The sequence below is a fragment of the Protopterus annectens genome, chromosome 12.part0 (assembly GCF_019279795.1).
Source record: "Protopterus annectens isolate FY-2018-M chromosome 12.part0, PAN1.0, whole genome shotgun sequence".
NCBI classification, from domain to species: Eukaryota; Metazoa; Chordata; order Ceratodontiformes; family Protopteridae; genus Protopterus; species Protopterus annectens.
This window is the reverse complement of record NC_056746.1, coordinates 1,107,874,292-1,107,895,938: the sequence shown is the minus strand read 5'-3', so window position 1 is coordinate 1,107,895,938 and position 21,647 is coordinate 1,107,874,292. Positions and strand designations below refer to the sequence as shown.

The following is a 21,647-nucleotide window of genomic DNA, read 5'->3' as shown; positions in this document are numbered from 1 at the left end:
GAATTAGTCCAAAATGACAAAAAATACACCGAACCCACAGACATTGCCAACATCCTAGCTGAGAGGTTCAGCGCAAACTTCTCCCCCCCCCTCCCCACCAAAAGGGCAAATATCTATCCCAGCAGAGTGCTGCCCCCCTGACATCTCAGATGCTCAGGTATGAGCCGCCCTCTCCAAAGGAAAAACACAGCATCAATGGGACCAGACGGTGTCCCGGGCTGCGTCCTACATGAACTCCAAGAAGAGCTAAACCCAAACTTAAAACTACTGTTCAATCTCAGCCTTACTACAGGATATGTGCCCAAAGAGTGGCGTACAGCAACAGTGGTCCCTCTCCATAAAGGTGGTGCCTCAACGGATCCTGGAAACTATCGCCCCATAAGCCTGACTAGCTTGGTCTGCAAAGCTATGGAAAGGATCATCATGGACCTCATAAATAAAGATATTGGGGACCTACAAACACTGGATCCTACCCAGTTCGACTTTGTTAAGGGCAGATCCTGCCTCTTAATCCTGGTTGATTTCTTTGAAACAGTCACCAAGGCCATTGACGAGGGGAAGGTGGTCCACACAGCCTACCTGGACCTTGCAAAAGCCTTTGATACAATACCCCACTCGGGCATTATAGATAAGCTCACCAGCTTAAATATAAACCCCTATGTCACTAGATGGATTGCAAACTGGCTCAAGGACAGAACCCACATGGTTAGAATTGCTGGAGCCATGTCAGACTCCAAACAAGTTACAAGTGGTCCCACAAGGCTCAGTCCTGGGACCTCTCTTGTTCAGTATATATTTCTCGGAGGTACAGGCCAACACGGAAGGACTGTGGCTGACCAAGTTCGCAGATGACTGCAAACTGGGCGCCATAATCGACTCTCCAGCCGACACAAGCATCTTCCAAAAGGGCCTCATAGAAACAGACAACTGGTGCCAGAGCCATGGCCTCAAGCTAAATGCCAAAAAGTGTATAGTCATCCCCTTTGGCAAAAACAAAGTGCCCACAAATTACCACATAGGTGGTAATCTATTAAGTACAGAAGAAGTAATTAGGGACCTGGGGACCCAAGTTGATAGCAATCTCTCATTTGACAACCACGTGGCCAAAGTGGTTAGAAAAACATTTTATATAACCCACCTAATCATGAAGGGATTCACATCTAGATCAGGGGACGTCATCGTGCCTCTTTACTCATCCCTCATCAGGCCCATAATTGAGTACAATGCCCCTTTTGGGATGTACCTTACCAGACACCTGCAGCAACTGGAAAGACCCCAAAAGTACCTCACTAAGAGGATCAAAGGGCTCAAATAGATGCCATATGCTGCCCGGTTAAAGAAACTCCAGCTCTACTCAGTGGCATACCGCCTGTTCAGAGGCGATCTGTACCTGACGTATAAAGCCATGTCCAACCAGGAATTAATGGACATGCTGCACCTCAGAAAATCCAAATCCCATCGAGCTACGCGCTCAAGAGACTTGAACCTCAGCACTGAAATAAATAGGACATGCTGGAGGGACAGATTCATAACCCAGAGCCTCCCTTCACTCTGGAATAAAATCCCAGTCCAGGTTAGGCAGAGTCCCTCATTGACTCTCTTCAAGAGGAATCTTGGTGAGTGGATGGGAGATCGTAGGTTTACCCCGGGTATCACTTCTGTGTCACTGTTAGACAGAGGCACAGTATACTAACCTCGAAAAAGGGCATAGCAAAATAAATTTAAAATGGGTGGCGAAAGCCAAACACATTTTGGCTAGGCTTATAAATGCCCTAGGGCAGATAGCCTAGTATGAACCTATGAACCTATGAACTACTGCTACAGAAATCTAACATTCAGGACATTAAGTTAAGTATATCCCATTAACGTCCTCAGTATTTACAGAAAGGTAACAATCACTGTACATAATACAGATCCCACTTTTACTAATAATCCTTGTCTAGAAATACAAGAAATCATCACCTAAAAAATGCCAGCTAAAATAAAAATGACAAATCATCCACATTAAAACTATTTCTTGCCTTGCCTCAGCTGAAAACCTTCCTGGAAGGATAAAATAGATCTGAACACAAAAAAAAACATCTTAAATAAGAATGACTATAAAAGTAATACAATTACTGAAATAATTAAAAAATTACAGTCACATTCCTCTTTCAGAATATATAAACTCTCTTTACCGCACAATAGCTGTTTCAGGGTCCTACTACACCATAGATTCTGTTTAATAATTTCAAAACTGAGGCTGTTAGACTAAAACAATTTTCCCTGAGTTTGTAGAAAAATGTGTAGAAGCAGTGCTCTAAGTAGCTTTTTTCCTAATATTTCTCACAGGTTTCTTCAGCCTAACCTTAAACTTCATCATCATAGGCAATTAGTAGGCTAATGACTCTAGTAGACCTTTTGCAACCAGCCATGTTTTCCCATTTCTTAAAATACAAGATAAATTACCAAGAGATATATAGTTGGACTTAGATGGCTGAGCATTTATAAGCCGCCTCTACCCCTGGACTGGCTTGTGTGGTAGTCCAGTCATAAATTTCTGATTCCTCATCCTTTGGTTCTGGTTGTATTTAAATAGGCAAACACTAGTGGGCAGCATAGAGTACACCAAGCACTTAGAAAATAATAATTATCACAGGAATACTTTATTCAGACTGGTTTCAGCTAACCAGCCTTCTTCAGTGAACAATGCTTGGTGAGGGGGACATTGGTGTGCCTGACTATGGAATCACCTATTACCACAATTTGGCTTTGGAGGACTTGATAAGATTCCTGTGTCACTTATTTATTTTGATAACAGGTTTATTACCTTGCTAGGTATTGCTTTTCCTAGTTTTGTCCATGGTTTTCTTTATTTTGTTAAAGAACTTGTTGTTGGGATTCCGCCATGGTGTCTTGCTTTTTGAGTTAGTTCTGTGCTTATTCTGAGTGTGTAGCTGCTTCAACTATTTACATGATGGTCTAGTGTTTCTATGAAGAATTCCACGTAGGAAGTGGAGTTCACATGGTTTGGGTGGGCTTGAATGTTGTCAGGGTATCACTCAGTAGGAAGAGGTTTGCTTTGGAATAATTCTTAAATGCTCTAGGGTAAGATACAGTCACAGGTTATAGTATAATTTCAAAGGCTACAGCAACACCTTAATTGTCCAACCTGACAAGTAAGGACGTTACACATGGATGGGTTTTAAGTTCCCAATTGTTTGTGAGGATCAGGCAGAGGATGTTGGCACCACTAGTGGATTTATGGACTAGCTGGCCCACAGCATTTGTGTTGACAAAGTCCAGGAATCTCTGGGCTTGTGTACTAGAAGTTGTGTATGTTTGCCAGTTTATTGTGGGATAATTAAAGTCATCAAGGAATATAATGTTGAGTTCTATGCAGAGTAACTCCAGTTCATTTAAGTATGTGGAATAGATATCCTGGGTCATAGATGGGGCCTATAGCTTGCAATGAAATGGTTTGGGACTCATAGTACTGTAATACCTACCTGTGCCATTAGCGTAGCAAGGATGGGATGAAGGGGACAATTGCCCTAGATGCAAAGTGTTAGTGGGCACAATCAAGAGGCTTGTACTCATTTTCTGTCACAGAAGGGTGCTTGAGTTCAGTATTTTTTTCTCCTCGGGAGCTGGTGGGGGGGTGGAATTGGGGTTGGCTGCATTTAAAGTAATCCAAAGACTTTTTTTTGTTGCGGACTGTGTGTGTGTGTGTGCATGTGCGCGCACACGTGCACACACACGCTTAAGCGCGCACATGTGTGTGTTTAGTAGGCAAGAATGGCTGCACTTTTTTTTGTTATTGTTGTTTTCTTTTTCTTCTTTCTTCTTGACTTGAAGAGGGTGAGGCACTAGTTCGTGGGACTGGCACAGGACACTAGGTGAGCCAGCTATGCCTCTGACCTGTGCCATGACTATTACAATCAGAGTGAATGGGTCAATGACATCAAAAGGGGCATTCACTTTTTTTTTATCAAGAAAACAATAATTTGACAGATTATTAGTCTGGAGTTGCTGCCATTTCTGGGGGGGGCTGCACATGGCTAATTAGCATTAGCATGATGCTTCAATAGCGAAACTTGTCTCCATGCTATGAAACCCACAAGGGGAAATGGAGCAGGAAATCAGTGTCTGAATCATAAAATAAGGCTTACTGTGATACAGAAACATTTGAAATTCAAGTTTCTGTAGCAAGATAAGCATTTTTATATCCTAGGGTAATCGTTTTACTTGTTTGAAAAATGACATTAAGTAAAATAAAGCAACCATTCTGATTTTCTTGTTTGTCATAACTGTCACTGTAGTAAAGACATTTATTAACCACTACTGCTGCATTAATTGCACATGATGATTCATGTAGCTGACCACCAAAGGAACTTGTGTAATTTTTGTGATCTTCTTTTGGTCTGCTTTTCCCAGCTAAATAATCAGAAATTCCATCTCATCCAGGGTAAGGTACATCACTTTTCACTCAAATTTTCTGTACCAAAGAGGCAACATGGCAAGTACTTGAAGTGCCAGATAAATAAATTGGTTACTATCCATGCTTACAGAAATGTGGCATCAATAAACTGAGGAACAGAACACAGAAGCAGTCTGGACATTAATTAAAAAAAAAGAGGAACACTGAGTGATACTTTGGAGTCTTGGTAGAAAAGGATAAAGACACAGGGTAACATTTTCTTTGCCCAGAAAGAAAGAACTAAAGCAGACAGCCTTATTCAGTTAGCTTATAGTGATATCTTTTATCTTCATTTTCTCTCTCCTACCCATTCTGACAGAGATTCATTGACTGAAGCAAGAATAAATTCTTGTCAGTGGGTACCTGGCTCTCATCTGGCCACTTTCCTTTTTGTATCAGCTTAACAATGCTTCACTGGAGCTCCTCATTCTCAGGTTACCATAATGGGATTCAAATCATTGCTGTGTCAAAGTGAGGTAAAATTTAAACCTAGAGTTATCCATGCTTCAAGGTGTACCAACATAACAGGCCACAAGCATCCATGCCAGAGCGATGCCTAATTTCTAAAAAGGCAGAATAGAAAAAAATACAGTAAATTCTGTGTTCAGTCTTACTTCTGCTATTCAGAGCTCCAGTGCAATTCCATATCAGTTTTATAGCATTAAATGGTGGAACAGAATTCAATTATATATTTCTAATAAACTTATTGGTGCATGTATGGTGGAACAGGCAAGGCCTAACAACACATCCTGTAGGGTGCTGCATTCCCTCCCTGCCTCACATATCCTCATATACAAACAGACAAACACACACACATGCACACACACACACACACACACACACACACACACACACACACACACACACACACATGCGCATATATGCACATCACTCACACACACACACACACACACACACACACACACACACACACACACACATGCGGACACATACACACACGCATGCGCACACACACACACACACACACACACACACACACACACACACACACACACACACACACACACACACAGCCACAGACGCAGACACATGTGCACACTCACTTATTATAACAACTCTGGTTTGGCTGCATATCAAGCAAACATGCCAAAAAAATTGTAACATTCCGTTGACAGTGGTCTTGGACCTGAAGAAACACGGTTTTGGCTGAAAGTTCTCAGTAGGAAGAGAATCCAAGACCCTTTCTGCTCTCAGTAGAATTAATACCATTTAAACAGTTTTCTCAGAAGAAAGATAAAGCCTTAGTTAAACATTTCATTATAAAGAAGGCAGATATGAATACATAATGTACAGCTTCAGTTTCTGGACCCTTGGATCAATGCGTAATAAATTTAATTCTACAGTTTATTATGAGTCCTTTCCCTCTGGTACACTGACATATTAGTAGAAGTATTCATATAAAAGGCCACTTGTTTAAATTAATGATTAGCCACAGGCTGAACTTACAAACATTAATCACCTCTCCTTGTATGAAGCAGATTCTTCTTTGGTATGTCACATTGAAAAGCCTCCTGAGATGGAGAAGAACACTTGAAAGAAAAGGTTAAATAAAATTTTCTAAATATTTTCTTTTGGTTTAAGCCTCATTTGTCTATGTGGCACTTACAGTCCAGCATGGCTAGTCTATTTAAAAATATGTGTCTACCTGAGCTAACCAAAGCTAAATATATTATGTACTGTCTACCACAGATGATTTACCACAAGTAACCCGATAGATTACCATGACATGTACAGTGAAGTATGTGTTTCCTTTTTCTCCGAGGTGTGTGGAGGCAGAGCCCTCACATTGTGGGGTACATGGGGATACAGTGCTTCTACAAAACTGCTTTTTAAATAAAGTCTTTCTGCATTTGTGGTTGTGTTTCTTATGTAAAAAAATATATACATGCATTATACATATATCATTCTATGTATATAATTATTTTACATAAGAAAAGTTTTTTTTTTTTTTTTTTTTTAAACAACAGAGATTAGAAAGTGATTTTTTATGGGTTGGTTTAGAAGATGCAATCTACAGGCATACCTCTCAACCTCTTAGAGCAAGAAATCTGGATGAACCCATAAATAATGGTGGAACAAAAATAGGGACACTTTTTAAATATTGCTTTTACAAAATTAGAAAAAAAGGTACTGCATTAGCATGACATTTGTGAAGGGTATGAAATCTGAAACTCATATGTCTGCCTTTATTTTCTGACTTCAACCCTCAATAATTTGCCAGAAAATAACAATGAGAAACTGACCAAAATATAAGACAAAAATCTGGACATTCTGCGAAAATCTATACAGTTGAGAGCTATGCCTACAGGGTATTATTTAAAATGTGTATAGGGGACAGGGCATCTTGTTCTGAAGTTCTACGTGTTAGAATGAAAGCACTAAACCAATACATTTTATTTGGCTCCTCTACTGTAGTTTTTTTTTATTTTATTGTATATATGTACATAGTTGGGTGGCACAGTGGCACAGTGGATAGTGTCATTGCTTCACAGCAAGAGGATCTCCGGTTCGATTCTCAGCTGGGGTCCCTTCTATGTGGAGTCTGCATGTCCTCCGTGTGTTCACGAAGATTTCCTCTGGGTGTTCCAGTTTTCTCCCACATTCATGTAGTAGGTGGATTGAATGCTCTAAACTGGCCATAGGTGCGAGTGTATGCCCGAGTGTGTTGTGTGGAAGAAATACCAAGGCAGGGCTAGCCATCTGGCAGTGTAAACATTGGATCTAGATGATTATCACTGTTGAAGTGATACCTGAACTCATGCAAAAATGGGAAAAGGGATTATTGATGATGATGGGTATGTACATAGTCATACTGTCTGCACTCCCTCATTAGTGTGTCAACTGCACATGTACTCTGTTGCTTGAATTCTGTTTGCTCTAACTTCTTTAATGTTAGCCTTTTCTAGCAGATTTGTTTTGCTGCTGGTGTTGCCTAAATGCCTTGGTCATGCCTAATAAGAGTCCAGGGACCATTGTACTTACCCACTTAATAAATGGTAAGTAAAAACTTATTAATAAAGGAAGTGCTATCTAAAATATAGGTTCGGTCTCCCATTAGTATTATTGGAAGTGTTGCTGACCCATGCAAATGTTTACTGTTTTGTGTAAAATTCTATTTTACTTGCATTTGGGCTGTACACTGCTCCCAGGATTTCTTTCCAACTGTCTTGTTTTTTATGTATTAAAAGCCATCTACCATCATGATCATTTAGCATTGCTGTTATTTGATAATTTAATCCCTCTCTTTTGTAGCAGGACCACTACTGCTCTCTTTTATAGTTGCACACTGTGATGAATCTGCTTTCCTATATTCTGATTAGATATTTGAATTCCAGTTCTAGGTGTGTGGTGATGAGAGACAGATTCCTTGCTATGTTTTTTTCATATCCATGCCCTTACATCATTTTTTTTAAATCATTGATGGTAATGACATTCTCACAAGACGGCCTTTATACATCTTCAGTCCTGCTCTCTAGAACACTTATCCTAGTTTAATTTTCCAATAATATTTTAGTATCATCTAGTATGTTGATTCTGACCTCAGACTCGTCCATTTTGCATGTACAGTGTTCCACCAAAATATGTTGGTTTGCTATTTCTAAAGGAAGAAGAAACGTTGTGCTGAAGTCCCAGGTACTAGAATTAATATATCCAATGAACAATAAGTAGTAGGACACTGCCAAGATAAATCCAGTAAAAAACACCATTTATTGGATGTAAGCGCTTTCGGGATAGCCCTTCATCAGACATGTCTGATGAAGGGCTATCCCGAAAGCGCTTACATCCAATAAATGGTGTTTTTTACTGGATTTATCTTGGCAGTGTCCTACTACTTATTGTTCTTTGCTATTTCTACCACTAAGATTTCAGTATCTGCTCCCATATTTCTAATTGTATGAGATCTTTATATCTACTGTATTGATATATTCTGTATAAACTATTTTGTTTTTCTTTGGTGGTATTTCCAGTATATTCCTGTTCTCTTCCACTGACTGCTCAGCATTTCCTATTTTGCCTTCCACTACCTTTTTCAGGTTCCCCCTTATATATTGTTGATAACACCAGTCTTTGTGTGTGTGTGTGTGTGTGTGTGTGTGTGTGTGTGTGTGTGTGTGTGTGTGTGTGTGTGTGTGTGTGTGTGTGTGTGTGTTTCTCCTCATCTTCATTCATGTTATTTTGATTTATTTAGTGCATTTTGATTTTTAATTCTCTGCAATGTTTCAGATTGTTTGTTTAATTATGCCACCATGCTCTCCAGAATGTTCTGCAGAAGTCGGGCCTCTTGTTTTAAAGACCTGACATATGTTTTCTAGGGGATAAATATTCTTGTCTACCTAAGAAAAGACTGGTATTCCAAGTACAACATTACGGGTCTATATTAGAACATCGAATGTTCTAAATATCGAATGCTCTAAAGAGAGTAAATGCAGGACCTCAGAATCATTACTGTGGGGGCTCTGCCCCCCCACACCTTCGCTAAATATATATTCCAACTCCGAGATCACACTACAGTGAGGAAAGGGCAAATATGCAGATCTTCACTGTACTGCGATCTCGAAAAAAGCACTTTGAGGTCCTGCATTTCTAATCTAGACCCCAACATTACAAAGTACTCTGTATAATGCAAGGGTAATCTGCAGATCATTGCCATCCATTCTGTAGTTGCATATCCCAGCAGTCTTTGAGCCTTTGCCACTGCTCTTACCAAAAGCAAAGCAAATTCGTTTCTCTGACTCATTGCTTCTGTGAAGTTATTTCCTGTAATCTCTATTATTTCCCAGCTATTATGAATGAAAATACATTATTTAGTTTTTTCCTATTAAATCTTTTTTTCTGCAAAAGGAAAACGTTTCCTCATTCTCAGTAAAATTTTACATATAAGATATGAGACACAGCCTGACACTCATTTATGTCCAATCAGTGTTAGCACTGTTGCATCATTAATCTTTGCATTTTGTGCCTGCAGTGTAAGAATACATCTTGTAATTTGTTGCACACTTTGCACATTTTTCACTCTTGAGACACCATTCAGTAAACAATACTGAGAGTTCTGCACTTTGATGCTGCTGCCTGTAATTATGGCTAGTTGTTTTGCCTTCACTTATAACAGTCTCAAAAAATCATATGACACACTACTGCAGGTTTTAATTTAAATGACAAAAGAACTAACTTGGTTATTAAACTTTCCAATTTATGGTGTTACTTCTAAACCACTAGTAGATGTCAAATAAGTAAATAAAAAGAATTTAAAAAAAGAAACAAAAAGGCAGAGATTACTATCATCTTAAAAAAAGTAAAGTATGATCTTTGGAAGGCTTAGTTTTAAATGACTTACCCCTGGCAGTCTTATTCCTCCAAGCCAGATTTTTGGTTCTTTGTTGCCACTAGCCCAATACAGATAAGAGAAAAAATCATTGTTCTGCTTTTCAGAGTGAAATGAAGGAAGGGTCGCTCCCTTAAAAAGCTCTCCACAGCGAATCTAACAAAAAATCGATACACATTTCAATCACAAAATGAGGAGCTGTCTGGTAAAACTCAGAGATCTCCGATGTTCAGCCATCTAACTAATACAAATAAAAGATTGCAATACCCAAGAATGTCTTTTTTACAAATTTCAGTAATGAAAAATGTGTATCGACTAAACATCTGGCCAAACAAACAAATAAACAATATAATAGAAATCCCACTGCAAAGTAAATATGTAATTAAATAAGAAACTGTTTAACTCTCTAGGGTTTGTTAGGAAAATAGTTCACATGGTAAATAAAAATCCAGATAAAAGAGAAGTAAAACTTTAGCCTAAAAGATGGATCTTTTCAGATCCCAGACACTAGTCATGTCTTGCTTGTGTGTCTGACAATTTTTTATTTGGTCCTCATTTGAATTTGAATTAATTTGTTACTTATTGTACTACTAAAGGATTTGTTTCCCAAGAGAGTCATCTAAGGCACATGCACAAATGATATGTAATGAGATGCACAAAGGATAGAAGGGCAAAAGTGCAGGGTAATACATATTCACAAATTAGAGACTGCAAGGATGGAATAAGTGAAGCCGATGTACATAAATGACACTACAAAAAGATAAAAAAATGACTTTCGAGGTGCAAATATACGATGAGCAAAGGGAAGGAATAGTAAGGATTATAAATTTGTTGTATGGGAGGTGGACTGATACGGTTTTATCATTCTGCAGTTTCACAGTTCATTTGCATGGTTTGGCTTTCATGGAGTTGTGTCGCATCCAATTGTCACTCATATATTTTGCTTATGGGGACTTAGGTGTTTATCCTGACTGAAAATTATAATAGATAACATTTAGAGGGCAGATATTAAGATAGACACAATTCAGTTTCAGAAGAAAGAATTCTGAATGAACACTACCCTGACCAATCTAACAGCCTAAATTACAATGAAATATACTGAATGAATTCTGGAAGACAACTAATGTTTGACTAATAGCTGTCATATATTCAGGAGTACGTGTCACTCTGACATGGTTCTAAGTGCTAACAGACATGCTTGCACTGTGTTCTATGAAACACAAGAGGGATACTATGAATTAAGTACCAGATCCTCAATTCACTAGTAAGGAATAAAGCAATAACAGCAAACACATGTGACAGCCCCACTATTTATCCACATTACCTGCTCTCTTCTAAAAATCCTTTAAGGGCATTATGGGAAGAGCATAACACAGAGGATTATAAGTGAGTTGCCAATCATAACCTGCTTATTATATTTTTGAATCAAGGATTCCAAGAAATTCACTTTGAAAGTGAAGCTGGAGAGGTGAATCTTGGCATCCATCTCAAGAATACATAATACAGGGTCATGACTGGAGACCCCGTCATAATTCTTCATAGTACATAGAGCTTTATCTGAGCCATGTACTATTAGCTACAGAAAAAAAATTGCTAAATGTTTTGCCTGGTTTCAAAGTCATAATGGACTTAGTGAGTGCTGTCAGAAAGACTGTAAGAGATTATGTTATGTCAGAAAAAGTCATGGACACCTTCCTGGCACAAATAGCAGGCAGAAACAATCCTTTTTTATATTCTGCCACTGTGGTTTGCTGATCAGTTCTAGCAGATTTAATTGTCTAACACAATACATGGTCTTAACAAGTGAAGCACGGTATGCTTAACATTTGTTAAGGTCTCGTCTCCACTATAGCAGATTTGTCTTTTTCCAGATATTCGAGCATAATTACTATACTCCATGTACTATATGTTTTTAGTAATGGATTCCACTTTTTATTTGTCTAATAGTCTCATCTGTTTTGACCATTACCCCCAACAGTTCAGGAGTTAGATCTAGACTTTGTTATTGCAGTTACTAATAAACAAGGTTCAGAATGGAAATGGTTTCAAATAGAAAGCTATAATTCTGTAATAATATATTTCTTAAAGCCAGCTTTGTAGAAGTATGTCTCACAATAATTTACATCTCAAGCAGTGATTAAAGGGTTTCTCTAAGCTGTTCTCCAAAAAAAGTGTTTTACCCAATCTAAAAAGCTGGATTATCTTGCAACTATTGATAAAACATCTCCTGTTCTCTTAGGGGAGTTGCACAAAAAATAAAAACTATTTAAGGAACAACTTGCCTCCAAAAATGTCCAGGGCACACCCAGATGAGGTGCATTATTACTAGCAAAGAGGCAGTAAAACAACTGCAAAAAAATAATTTAGCAGTTATAAGTAAAACAGTTGCACCTTATGTATTAGAAGGAAACTCAGACGTTCAATGCACCTTGAATAATACTGAGAAATAGACGACCTGAGACGTACCTCCTTGGACTACATGAAAAGGGACATCGAGGAGCTCTCTGATTATGTAGCCCAGGCAGGTATGACCCTGACCTTGAGCAGTATCCTACCTTCACCTAGAATGATGTCACAATACAGTGATAAGATGATCAGCTTTAATAATTGGCTTAAATTCTGGTGTCATTCAAAGGGGATCCAATGTCTGTCTGCCTGGGATGACATGCTGGACAAGCCACGCTGCTTCGCAAGGGATGGCTTGCACCTGTCACCCCTGGGCTTCCGGATATTGGCAAAGGCTCTTGCCACCCCCATAGTACCTTTTTTAGGCAAGGCTCAAATTCTAAACCTACCACCCTAGAACACCAAAAAGAAAAAACTAAGGGTAATGCTGCTCAATGCCAGAAGTCTCACTCTCAAGATGCACGCACTCGAGGCCCTTCTCAATATGGAGAACATCGATGTCTGTGCTGTGACAGAAACCTGGTTCAAGGCTCCTGAGAGCACCCCAGCACTAACAGGTTTCACCTCATATCATGCGTTCGGCCCCAAAATCCGGACAACACCAAGAAAGGAGGGGGGGTGTCCATATTCATAAAGGACACCCACACCTCAAGGTTGGTGGCAACGCACAATGCATCGGAGACCATCCAGGTGCAATTAACCATAGGCAAGACTGCTCTGCAATTTGTAGCATGTTACAGGCCACCCTCTCAAACTCAGGAACCTCACATGGCCTTCCTGAAAACATTGGAGGGATAAATGTATCTCCAAACACCATCATACTAGGTGACTTCAACTACCCTAATATAGACTGGGAACACTACTCAAGCCCGAACACTCTAACCCAAAGATTCCTGGAGTTCATAAACTCAAATACCATGGAACAACTAGTCACCATCCCCACAAGAGGAGAAAACATACTTGATCTCATCATCACGAACATGGGATCAAAATGTTCAACACTGGAAGTATACCCCTCACTGGTGAGATCAGATCATAAACTAATCTCGCTGGAGGTCCTCATCCCGCCCCCACCTGAAACAAAGAAGACCACAGTGAAAAACTTCTCAAAAGCCGATTTCACACTTCTAAAAACTAGTGTGGTCTCCTTTAAGGCCCCTGAGCCAGTGGTAAACATTACTCAAACCGCTGAATCACTTACAAATGCCTTCTACCAGCACCTACAGGACTGCATGGATCAGGCAATCCCAAACAAAACTAAGACTCTCTGTACCAAAGGCAAGCATCCAGTCTGGTGGACCCCAGCCATAAACAAGCTCTACAACAAAAGGAGGAAGCTACTACAAGATAGAGCAAAATCCTTGAAAGGTAAGACACCTTTGATCATTATAAGTAAAAAACTAAGAGCTCTCATAAAATCATCCAAGGCAAATTTTGAGAGAAAAATCGCCAAGGACTCTAAAGACAATCATAAGGCCTTCTTTAGCTATGTTAGAAACCTAGGAGGAAACTCCCAGATATGCTCAGAATTAGTTCAAAATGATGTGAAAATTACTGAACCTACACACATTGCTAACATACTGGCTGACAGGTGCAGTGCAAACTTCTCCCCCCTCCCCCGCAAAAGGAGAGATATCTATTCCAGAGGATTGTAGCCCCCCAAACATCTCCAATGCCCAGGTGAGAACTGCCCTCACTAAGACAAAAAACACAGCATCCATGGGACCGGATGGTGTCCCCGGCTGTGTGCTTCATGAACTCAATGAGGAATTAAACCTACAGTTAGGACAGCTGTTTAATCTTAGCCTCACCACAGGATACGTACCCAAGGAGTGGCGCACGGAGACTGTGGTCCCACTTCATAAGGGCGGTGCCTCCACAGACCCTGGAAATTACCGCCCCATTAGCTTGACAAGCCTTATCTGCAAAGCCATGGAGAGGATCATAATGGAACTCATAAATAAAGACATAGGGAACTTGCAGACTTTGGATCCAACCCAGTTTGGCTTTGTCAAAGGTAGATCCTGCCTCTTAAACTTGGTTGACTTTTTCGAGACAGTCACCAAGGCCATTGATGAGGGAAAGGCAGTCCATACAGCCTACCTCGACCTGGCAAAGGCCTTCGACACAATACCCCACTCAGGTATCATCGAAAAACTCATCAGCTTGAATGTAAACCCATACATCACAAGATGGGTTGCAAACTGGCTAAGTGACAGAACCCACAGGGTCAGAGTTGCTGGAGCCATGTCAGACTCAAAGCCTGTCACAAGTGGTGTCCCACAGGGCTCAGTCCTGGGTCCACTCTTGTTTGGCATCTACTTTTCTGAAGTACAAGCAAACACAGGAGGGTTATGGCTGACAAAGTTTGCAGATGACTGCAAACTGGGCTATAGTCGAAAACACATCTGACACAGATATCCTCCAGAAGGGCCTCACAGAAACAGATAACTGGTGCCAGAGCCATGGCCTGAAGTTAAACGCCAAAAATGCATAGTCATACCCTTCGGGAAAAACAAGGTTACCCCTAGCTACCATATAGGTGGCAATCCACTGAGCACAGAAAAGTCATCAGGGATCTGGGGACCCAAGTTGACAGTAGCCTTTCGTTTGACACTCATGTTGCTAAAGTAGTTAGGAAAACCTTCTATATCGCCCACCTGATCATGAAGGGATTCACATCTAGATCAAGGGAGGTCATCGTCCCCTGTACTCATCACTCATTAGACCTATGATTGAGTACAATGCCCCGTTTGGAATGTATCTGACCAGACACCTGCTGCAGCTTGAAAGGCCCCAAAAGTTCCTCACCAAAAGGATAAAGGGTCTCAAAAATATGTCTTATGCTGCCCGACTGAAAGAACTCCAGCTCTATTCAGTCTCATACCGCTTGCTCAGAGGTGACCTGTGCCTGACATATAAGGCCATGTCAAACCCAGATTTGATGAATATGCTTCACCTCAAAAAATCTAGATCCCTCAGAACCACAAGGGCGGGAGACTTAAACCTTGACACGGTTACAAATAGAACGTGCTGGAGGGACAGATTCATCACCCAGAGACTCCCTATGCTGTGGAACAAAATCCCGGTACATGTGAGGCAAAGCACCTCGCTGGCCTTGTTCAAGAGGAATCTTGACCAATGGATGGGAGATCGCAGATATACCCCAGGGATTACTTCAGTGTCACTGCTTGACAGAGGCACAGAAAAATAATAGGCATAGTTTTTATTCAAACTAAAGGGGTGGCGAAAGCCACATAACTATGGGCTAGGCTTATAAATGCCCTTGGGCAGATAGCCTAGTATGAACCTATGAACCTATGAACCTATAAATGGTGGACTATATTACATACGTATATACAACATATTGTGGAGTGTAGAAATAAGCACAGAATCAAAAAATAATTGTTGCCACTTTAACCAAAGCATAGAATTCTTATGCTAATTTTGTTTGATTATGTCTTTCGGCTTTTCCCGGTTAGGGGTCGCCACAGCGGAACTCCAGTCCACTGATGATTGGCAGTAAGGTTGCCATTTTACTGATGCTTGTTTATAAATCATTTGAAACTAGGCTTTATGGTAATCAGATATTCCTTCTTATGGTGCAGAATGAACATCATAGCTGTTCATTATTTTATATATTTACTTCATTCAGTCAGAGTATTGTGTAATGTAAGGGGTCCCACTCTTTAGTAAACAGTGCAAAGTCTCTTTAATCTAGCAAGCTGTAGGGTTACACTCAGTACTAACTCACCTGAATGTACTTTTCAGAATATCTTAATGGATGCATTTGATTGGTCAGGCAAAGAGTTTATCAAAAGAACACTTCTGGCCTGGGCTCTAAAAATTCAGTTAAGGTTTGACTATGACAAGCTCATACGCAAACTGATAAGCAAAATGTGGAGATCTACTGAAACAAACTGGAAAGAAGTCATTCTTGTATAAGCAAAAAGGCACAATGGATACAGGCAGTTGTTTTAGTTATGTGAGGGTTCATAATATGCAATTATCTAACTCATGTTTCTTCCGTAATAAGTATTCTGATTTGAGATTATTTGAATCTGAAGACTTATTTTAACATGTATTCATGTGAGAGAATGTGATGTCAACAGGAAGTAGGCAAATGCAAATTTATATGATATTATTGCAATTATTCATTAATTTGCAGTCATAAGCTGGACATACAGGTAAGAAAATATCTGTGCTTAATTCGGGTCTTTTCTGGACTATGGAATGATGTGCTATTTGGGTCTACTAATTACAGCAATCACCTATAGTACTGATAAGACAGAAATGGAGTTAAATGTGTGTAAGTGTGCGTGTGTTTGGTATTTATTTAATCATATTTGGGTGTTGGAGGCAGACTGTTTTTGGAGGATATGCTTTGATGCATTTTGACTTAAGGAACTGCATATGCAATACTCAGTGGGAACAATTTTCTGATGATGTGATTTATAGTACAACAATAACAATAAAATGGCAATAATGCAGAAACAAGCAACCAAGAAAAGTAAATAAGGATTATTTAAAAGTGGTGGAAAGGAATATGGTGTAAGTGGCAGAAAACAAACAAAATGCAAACTTAAAACAGTGTTTGCACTCTGGAACACATGAGGAAGCTGAGTAAGGCTTGTAGATTAAAGAATAACCAGGAAGATTTACTTTTGAATCAGGTTAGCATAAGTATTATGTTATTTATTTGTGACTGCATTTAGATAGCCAGCTATTCCCATTGGAGCAATACATCTCCTTGCATAGAAGACACCTAGAAGTGCATAGAAGTTAACTGCCTTGCTCAGTTACACAGTATGTAAGTAAGAGCAAATGGGAATCAAACGTACTTCTGCAGCTTTGCAGCCAGACACATTCATCATTATGTTATATAATTTCATTGATGACCAAGAGACATTTAAAGTAGTCATTGGAAGATGAAACAACAAAGCCAATCTTTGTGTGTTTTTAGTTCTCATATGTGTAGGGCTCAAACTAAAATATCTGGCTTAAAGGGAGAGAAGAAGGAGTTTGATTTTGTGAGCTCATTACTTATTTATACGTTAACATGTCTATCTTTGGTACGAAAACAACTTCTAAACTTTTCTGGCTTAAATTCCTAAGAAATAATACTTTTTTAAAGTCTGACCTGTTAACTGTGAATTGTTTCAGAGAAAGGGGCTATTACTTTTCTTTTATACATTCTTCAATATATAATGTATTAAAAGTGTAACTTTTCAACAACAAAGACTGTTTTAAATATTACTGGCGGCTTGCGTACAATAAGTCCAATGTAGCTATGTCTCAAAGTACTCCCTTTCTCCTAGGTGTGGTGATCTCAGAGTTAGTACAACAAACCTACAGACCCTTGCATCATCTGGGACAAGACTGTGGATCACCAAACAGGCTGCGGCCTGCTTCTCATCTTGGGACTGGTGCTAATGTTTTCCTTCTGGTGAGAGAAGAAGCAAAGGAGTGTTGTATCCCAGCAACGTGAAGCTGTGGTAAGACCTGCACTAGTAATTGCCAGGCCGTAGCCATTCATGTGACTTCTCTGTTTTCACCATTCTTGACAGGCTAATTTTTTTCAGTAATACTGCTTGATTTGTTTCTAACTTCAGAATATCTGCCTAAATACTTCATCTATAAATTATCAGGGTCTACATATAAGCTTCCCCTCAAGCATTTTGGCAGTACTTTATATAGACACAAACACCTTGAGTGACATTTTTCCTGTAAAAACACAACTGAAATTTCACCATTAACTAGTTGCACATGGGACAACTGATTTGCAGTGACAAGCACTGTCCGCAGAGTTGCAAACCAGATACTCCTGACATTGATTTATATTCTCACTCCAACTATCTAATCAATAAAAAAGGGTCCGTTGCCATTCATATGAACTTTCCTGCTATCTCCGTTACCAGCTTGGTGGATAATGACATCCTGAGGCAATTTGAAATTGCCTCATGTTTACTGACGGCCAGTTAATTCTCAAACTGATATGGTATGCGAGAGATATATTTATGCAATGTCACTAGAGGTAAAGCTCGTATGTACTCCAAATGTCAATAAGGTTGTCAGTAGTACACACGCTGCACCCATCAAACACAATTCAAAGCAGACATATAGACCCACATATGCGGGTGCACTTAAATGTAACCTTCCTAACCTCATAAACCTCCTGAAGTACACATAACAAGTACCCTCAGCAGCCCCGAATGCACTCTTTCTAAACAACACCCACATCAACACATACAGCCACATCTCATGGATTCTCTGTTTCTAAGCCAATAGGGTAAGCCACCACAAAGTCCAACAATCCGGTCATTGGAGACTCCATCATGAGATACACTGATGACCCTCTCACCAGGCTGAGTAAGGACAAAGTCACAGTCAGTTGCTTATCAGGGGCTAGGATCTACCACATTATGCACACACTCAAGTCATTGAAATACAAGTCCCAATGTGACTCAGTCAGAGTTCGTGTGGGTGTAAATGACCTGAGGCATACCTCCTTAGATTATATGAAGAGACACATCATGGAACTCTTGGAATATGTGTCCCAGGTTGATATGAGCCTAGCATTGAGCAACATTTTACCTTCTCCAAGGATGATGCCACGATATGAACAAAAGATGACTGACTTTAATAATTTGGTTATTTTCTGGTGGCATTCTAAGAGGGTGCAATATTTGTCAGAATGGAAGGAGATGGTCAAAAGACCATGCTGCTTTGCTAAGGATGGTCTGCACTTCTTCCTTCTAGGCTCTCAAATATTAGCTAAAAGATTATCTTTCCCCATAGTGCCTTTTTAGGTAATTCCAACCTGAAAATACTTCCAACATAACAAATCAAAACCAAGAAACTCTAAAGGTATTTTTGCTCAATACTAGGAGTCTAAATAAAAAACTCCATTCCCTAGAAGCTCTCTTCACCCTAGAGAATGCTGACGTCTGTGCAGTTACTGAGACATAATTTAAAACTATGAAGAGCACACCAACAATGGAAGGTTATAATGCCGTCTACACATTTAGACCAGCCAGTACACAGACAGGGACTAAATGTGGAGGTGTCTCGATTTACATGAAAAATAAATATACCTCAAGGCAGATCAGACAGGACAATTCACTTAAGCTTCTCCATGATCAAATCACCAGAGGCAAAAATCCAATACCACTTCCTTGCAAGCTGTAGATTCCCCTCTAGACCCAGAAAACCCATACCATGTATTTAAACTTATTGGAAACATTCACCATTCAACCCAATACCATATTTATAGATGACTTTAGTTACCCCACTATTAATTGGGAATCCTGTATGACATCAAACGTACAGGCACAGAGGTTCTTGGATTTTGTAAATACAAACTCCCTCTGTCAGATTGTCAACACACCAACAAGGATGCACCCATACTGGATCTGGTCCTCACTAATATGGAAGACTGCTACACACCCCCTAGAGTAATGTCTTCCCTGGTAAGGTCAAACCACAAAAAGCTATTAAATGATAACCTGGCAAAATTTCAAGCCCCCATAAATCCTAAGAACACTGCTGCCTATGCAGAGTTGTTCACAATAACTCTATAAAGCACGTTAATAAGCTGCATAGAGGCAGCTGTACCCACCAGGGAAAAGTACAGAACTAGCTGAAAAGACCACGCAGAGCAGCATACTATCCTCACTTAGAATGATGCCGCAGTATAAACAAAAAATCATTGATTTCAATAATTGGCTCAGGTTTTGGTGCCATTCAATGGGGATCCAGTCCCTGTCAGCTTGGGAAGCCATGGTCGACAAATATCGCTGCTTTGCCAAAGGCGGTTTGCACCTGGCACCTCTAGGCTTTCTGCTGCTGGCAAAGGCTCTTGCCTCCCCCATAGTGCCTTTTGAGGCAAGGTCTTGAAAACAACATTACTGATGTGAAATTACCCAACCAGAACAAAATAAGGGTCATGCTGCTAAATGCTAGGACCTTAAACCAAAAACTGCACTCCCTAGAAGCAATTCTATCACTAGAAGATGTAGATGTCAGTGCAGTCAGAGAAACCTGGCTCAAGGTCTCAGAGAGTACCCCAGCCTTGCAAGGCTACAATGCCTTCTACATCTTTAGACTACAAAATGCATGTGTGAAAACCAAAAGAGGCAGTGTTTCTATCTATTGCAGATAAATTCACCTCCTGTCTAGTTAGACTGGACAACTCCAGGGAGTTATTCTAAGTCTAGGTTATGGTGTATAAGACCCCCATTCAAGTCACAGCCAGTTATAAGTCCCCCTCTATGGGTCACAATGTCCATGAAGCCTACTTTACCAAACTGGAGATAATCCAAATTTTACTGACCACTCTGGTTATGGGTGATATCAATTATCCCACCATCAAATGGGAAACCTACACTAGCCCCAACTCACTAGCGCAAATGGCAAAGCAGAGGCTCTTTGGTTCAATGCAGAAGAGCCTGCTGTTCTGCATTGAAAAGAAGAGGCTCCACTTTGTGATTTTTGATTGATTTGTATGCTGGTATATGAGCCAATCAAAAATCACAAAGCATATCTCAAGCAACCAGAGCATAAACTTAACCAGCATCTACCAATCCCCACAGGTGCCAGTTAAGTGAGACTTTTCTGTAGTATCCTTTGGGAAGGCATCCACCACTAATAACTATCATATTGACAACACACCCCTTAGAGTTGACTCAGTAGTCAGGGACATAGGGACACACACAGACAGTAATCTAGCCTTTGACCATCATGTGTCTACAGTAGTGAGGAAATCATTCTATGTTGTGCAACTTATAAACAAAGACATGCCATCTAGGTCCAAGGAAGTCATTGTTCCACTGTATTTGGCATTCATTAGACCTATCATCAAGTACAATGCCCCTTCTAGTATGTACCTAACCAGGCATATCCAACAATTGTAACATCCACAGAGGTTCCTCACAAAAAGAAAACAGGGCGTAAGTAACATGTCCTATGCAGACCACGTCAAGGACTTATCCTTGTACTCTGTCTCCTGCAGGCTGTTGAGGGGAGATCTATGCCTGGCACACAGGGCATTGTCAGACGCCACTGTGATGGACCTCCTGCATATGCACAGAACAGACACCACCAGATTTACCCATTCTAAAGTGTTAAACCTTTCCTGTAATATAAATAGGACCTGTGGAGAGACAGGTAAGTATCCCAGAGACTACTGTGTCTCTGGAACAGGCTCCCCATCCATGTGAAGCAGAGTTCCTCCCTAACTCAATTCAAGTATAAGTTGGACAGTTGGATTAGGAACAGGAAATTTGTACCTGGTTTGGCACTTATTTCTCTAACAGACACAGGCCCCTGCTTGTAAATGTTTAACCTCCCAAGCCCCTGCTTACATTAATCAAGGGTATCAGAATTTGTCAAGAGATTTTTGATGAATGGTTAGGTTTAAAAAGGCCCTTATGGTCATTA

The 21,647-nt window shown here is 40.0% G+C and overlaps 1 protein-coding gene across 1 annotated transcript in view; it reads right to left on the bottom strand.

The window, feature by feature from the left end:
• The window catches only part of LOC122816259 (lectin-like), a 97,755-nt gene that overhangs the window by 12,515 nt on the left and 63,593 nt on the right, over positions 1 to 21,647 (bottom strand). Inside the window, exon 4 of the mRNA XM_044088997.1 lies at positions 9,816 to 9,959. Coding sequence (XP_043944932.1) covers positions 9,816 to 9,959 — 144 coding nt within the window. The remainder of the gene's footprint in view (positions 1 to 9,815; positions 9,960 to 21,647) is intronic.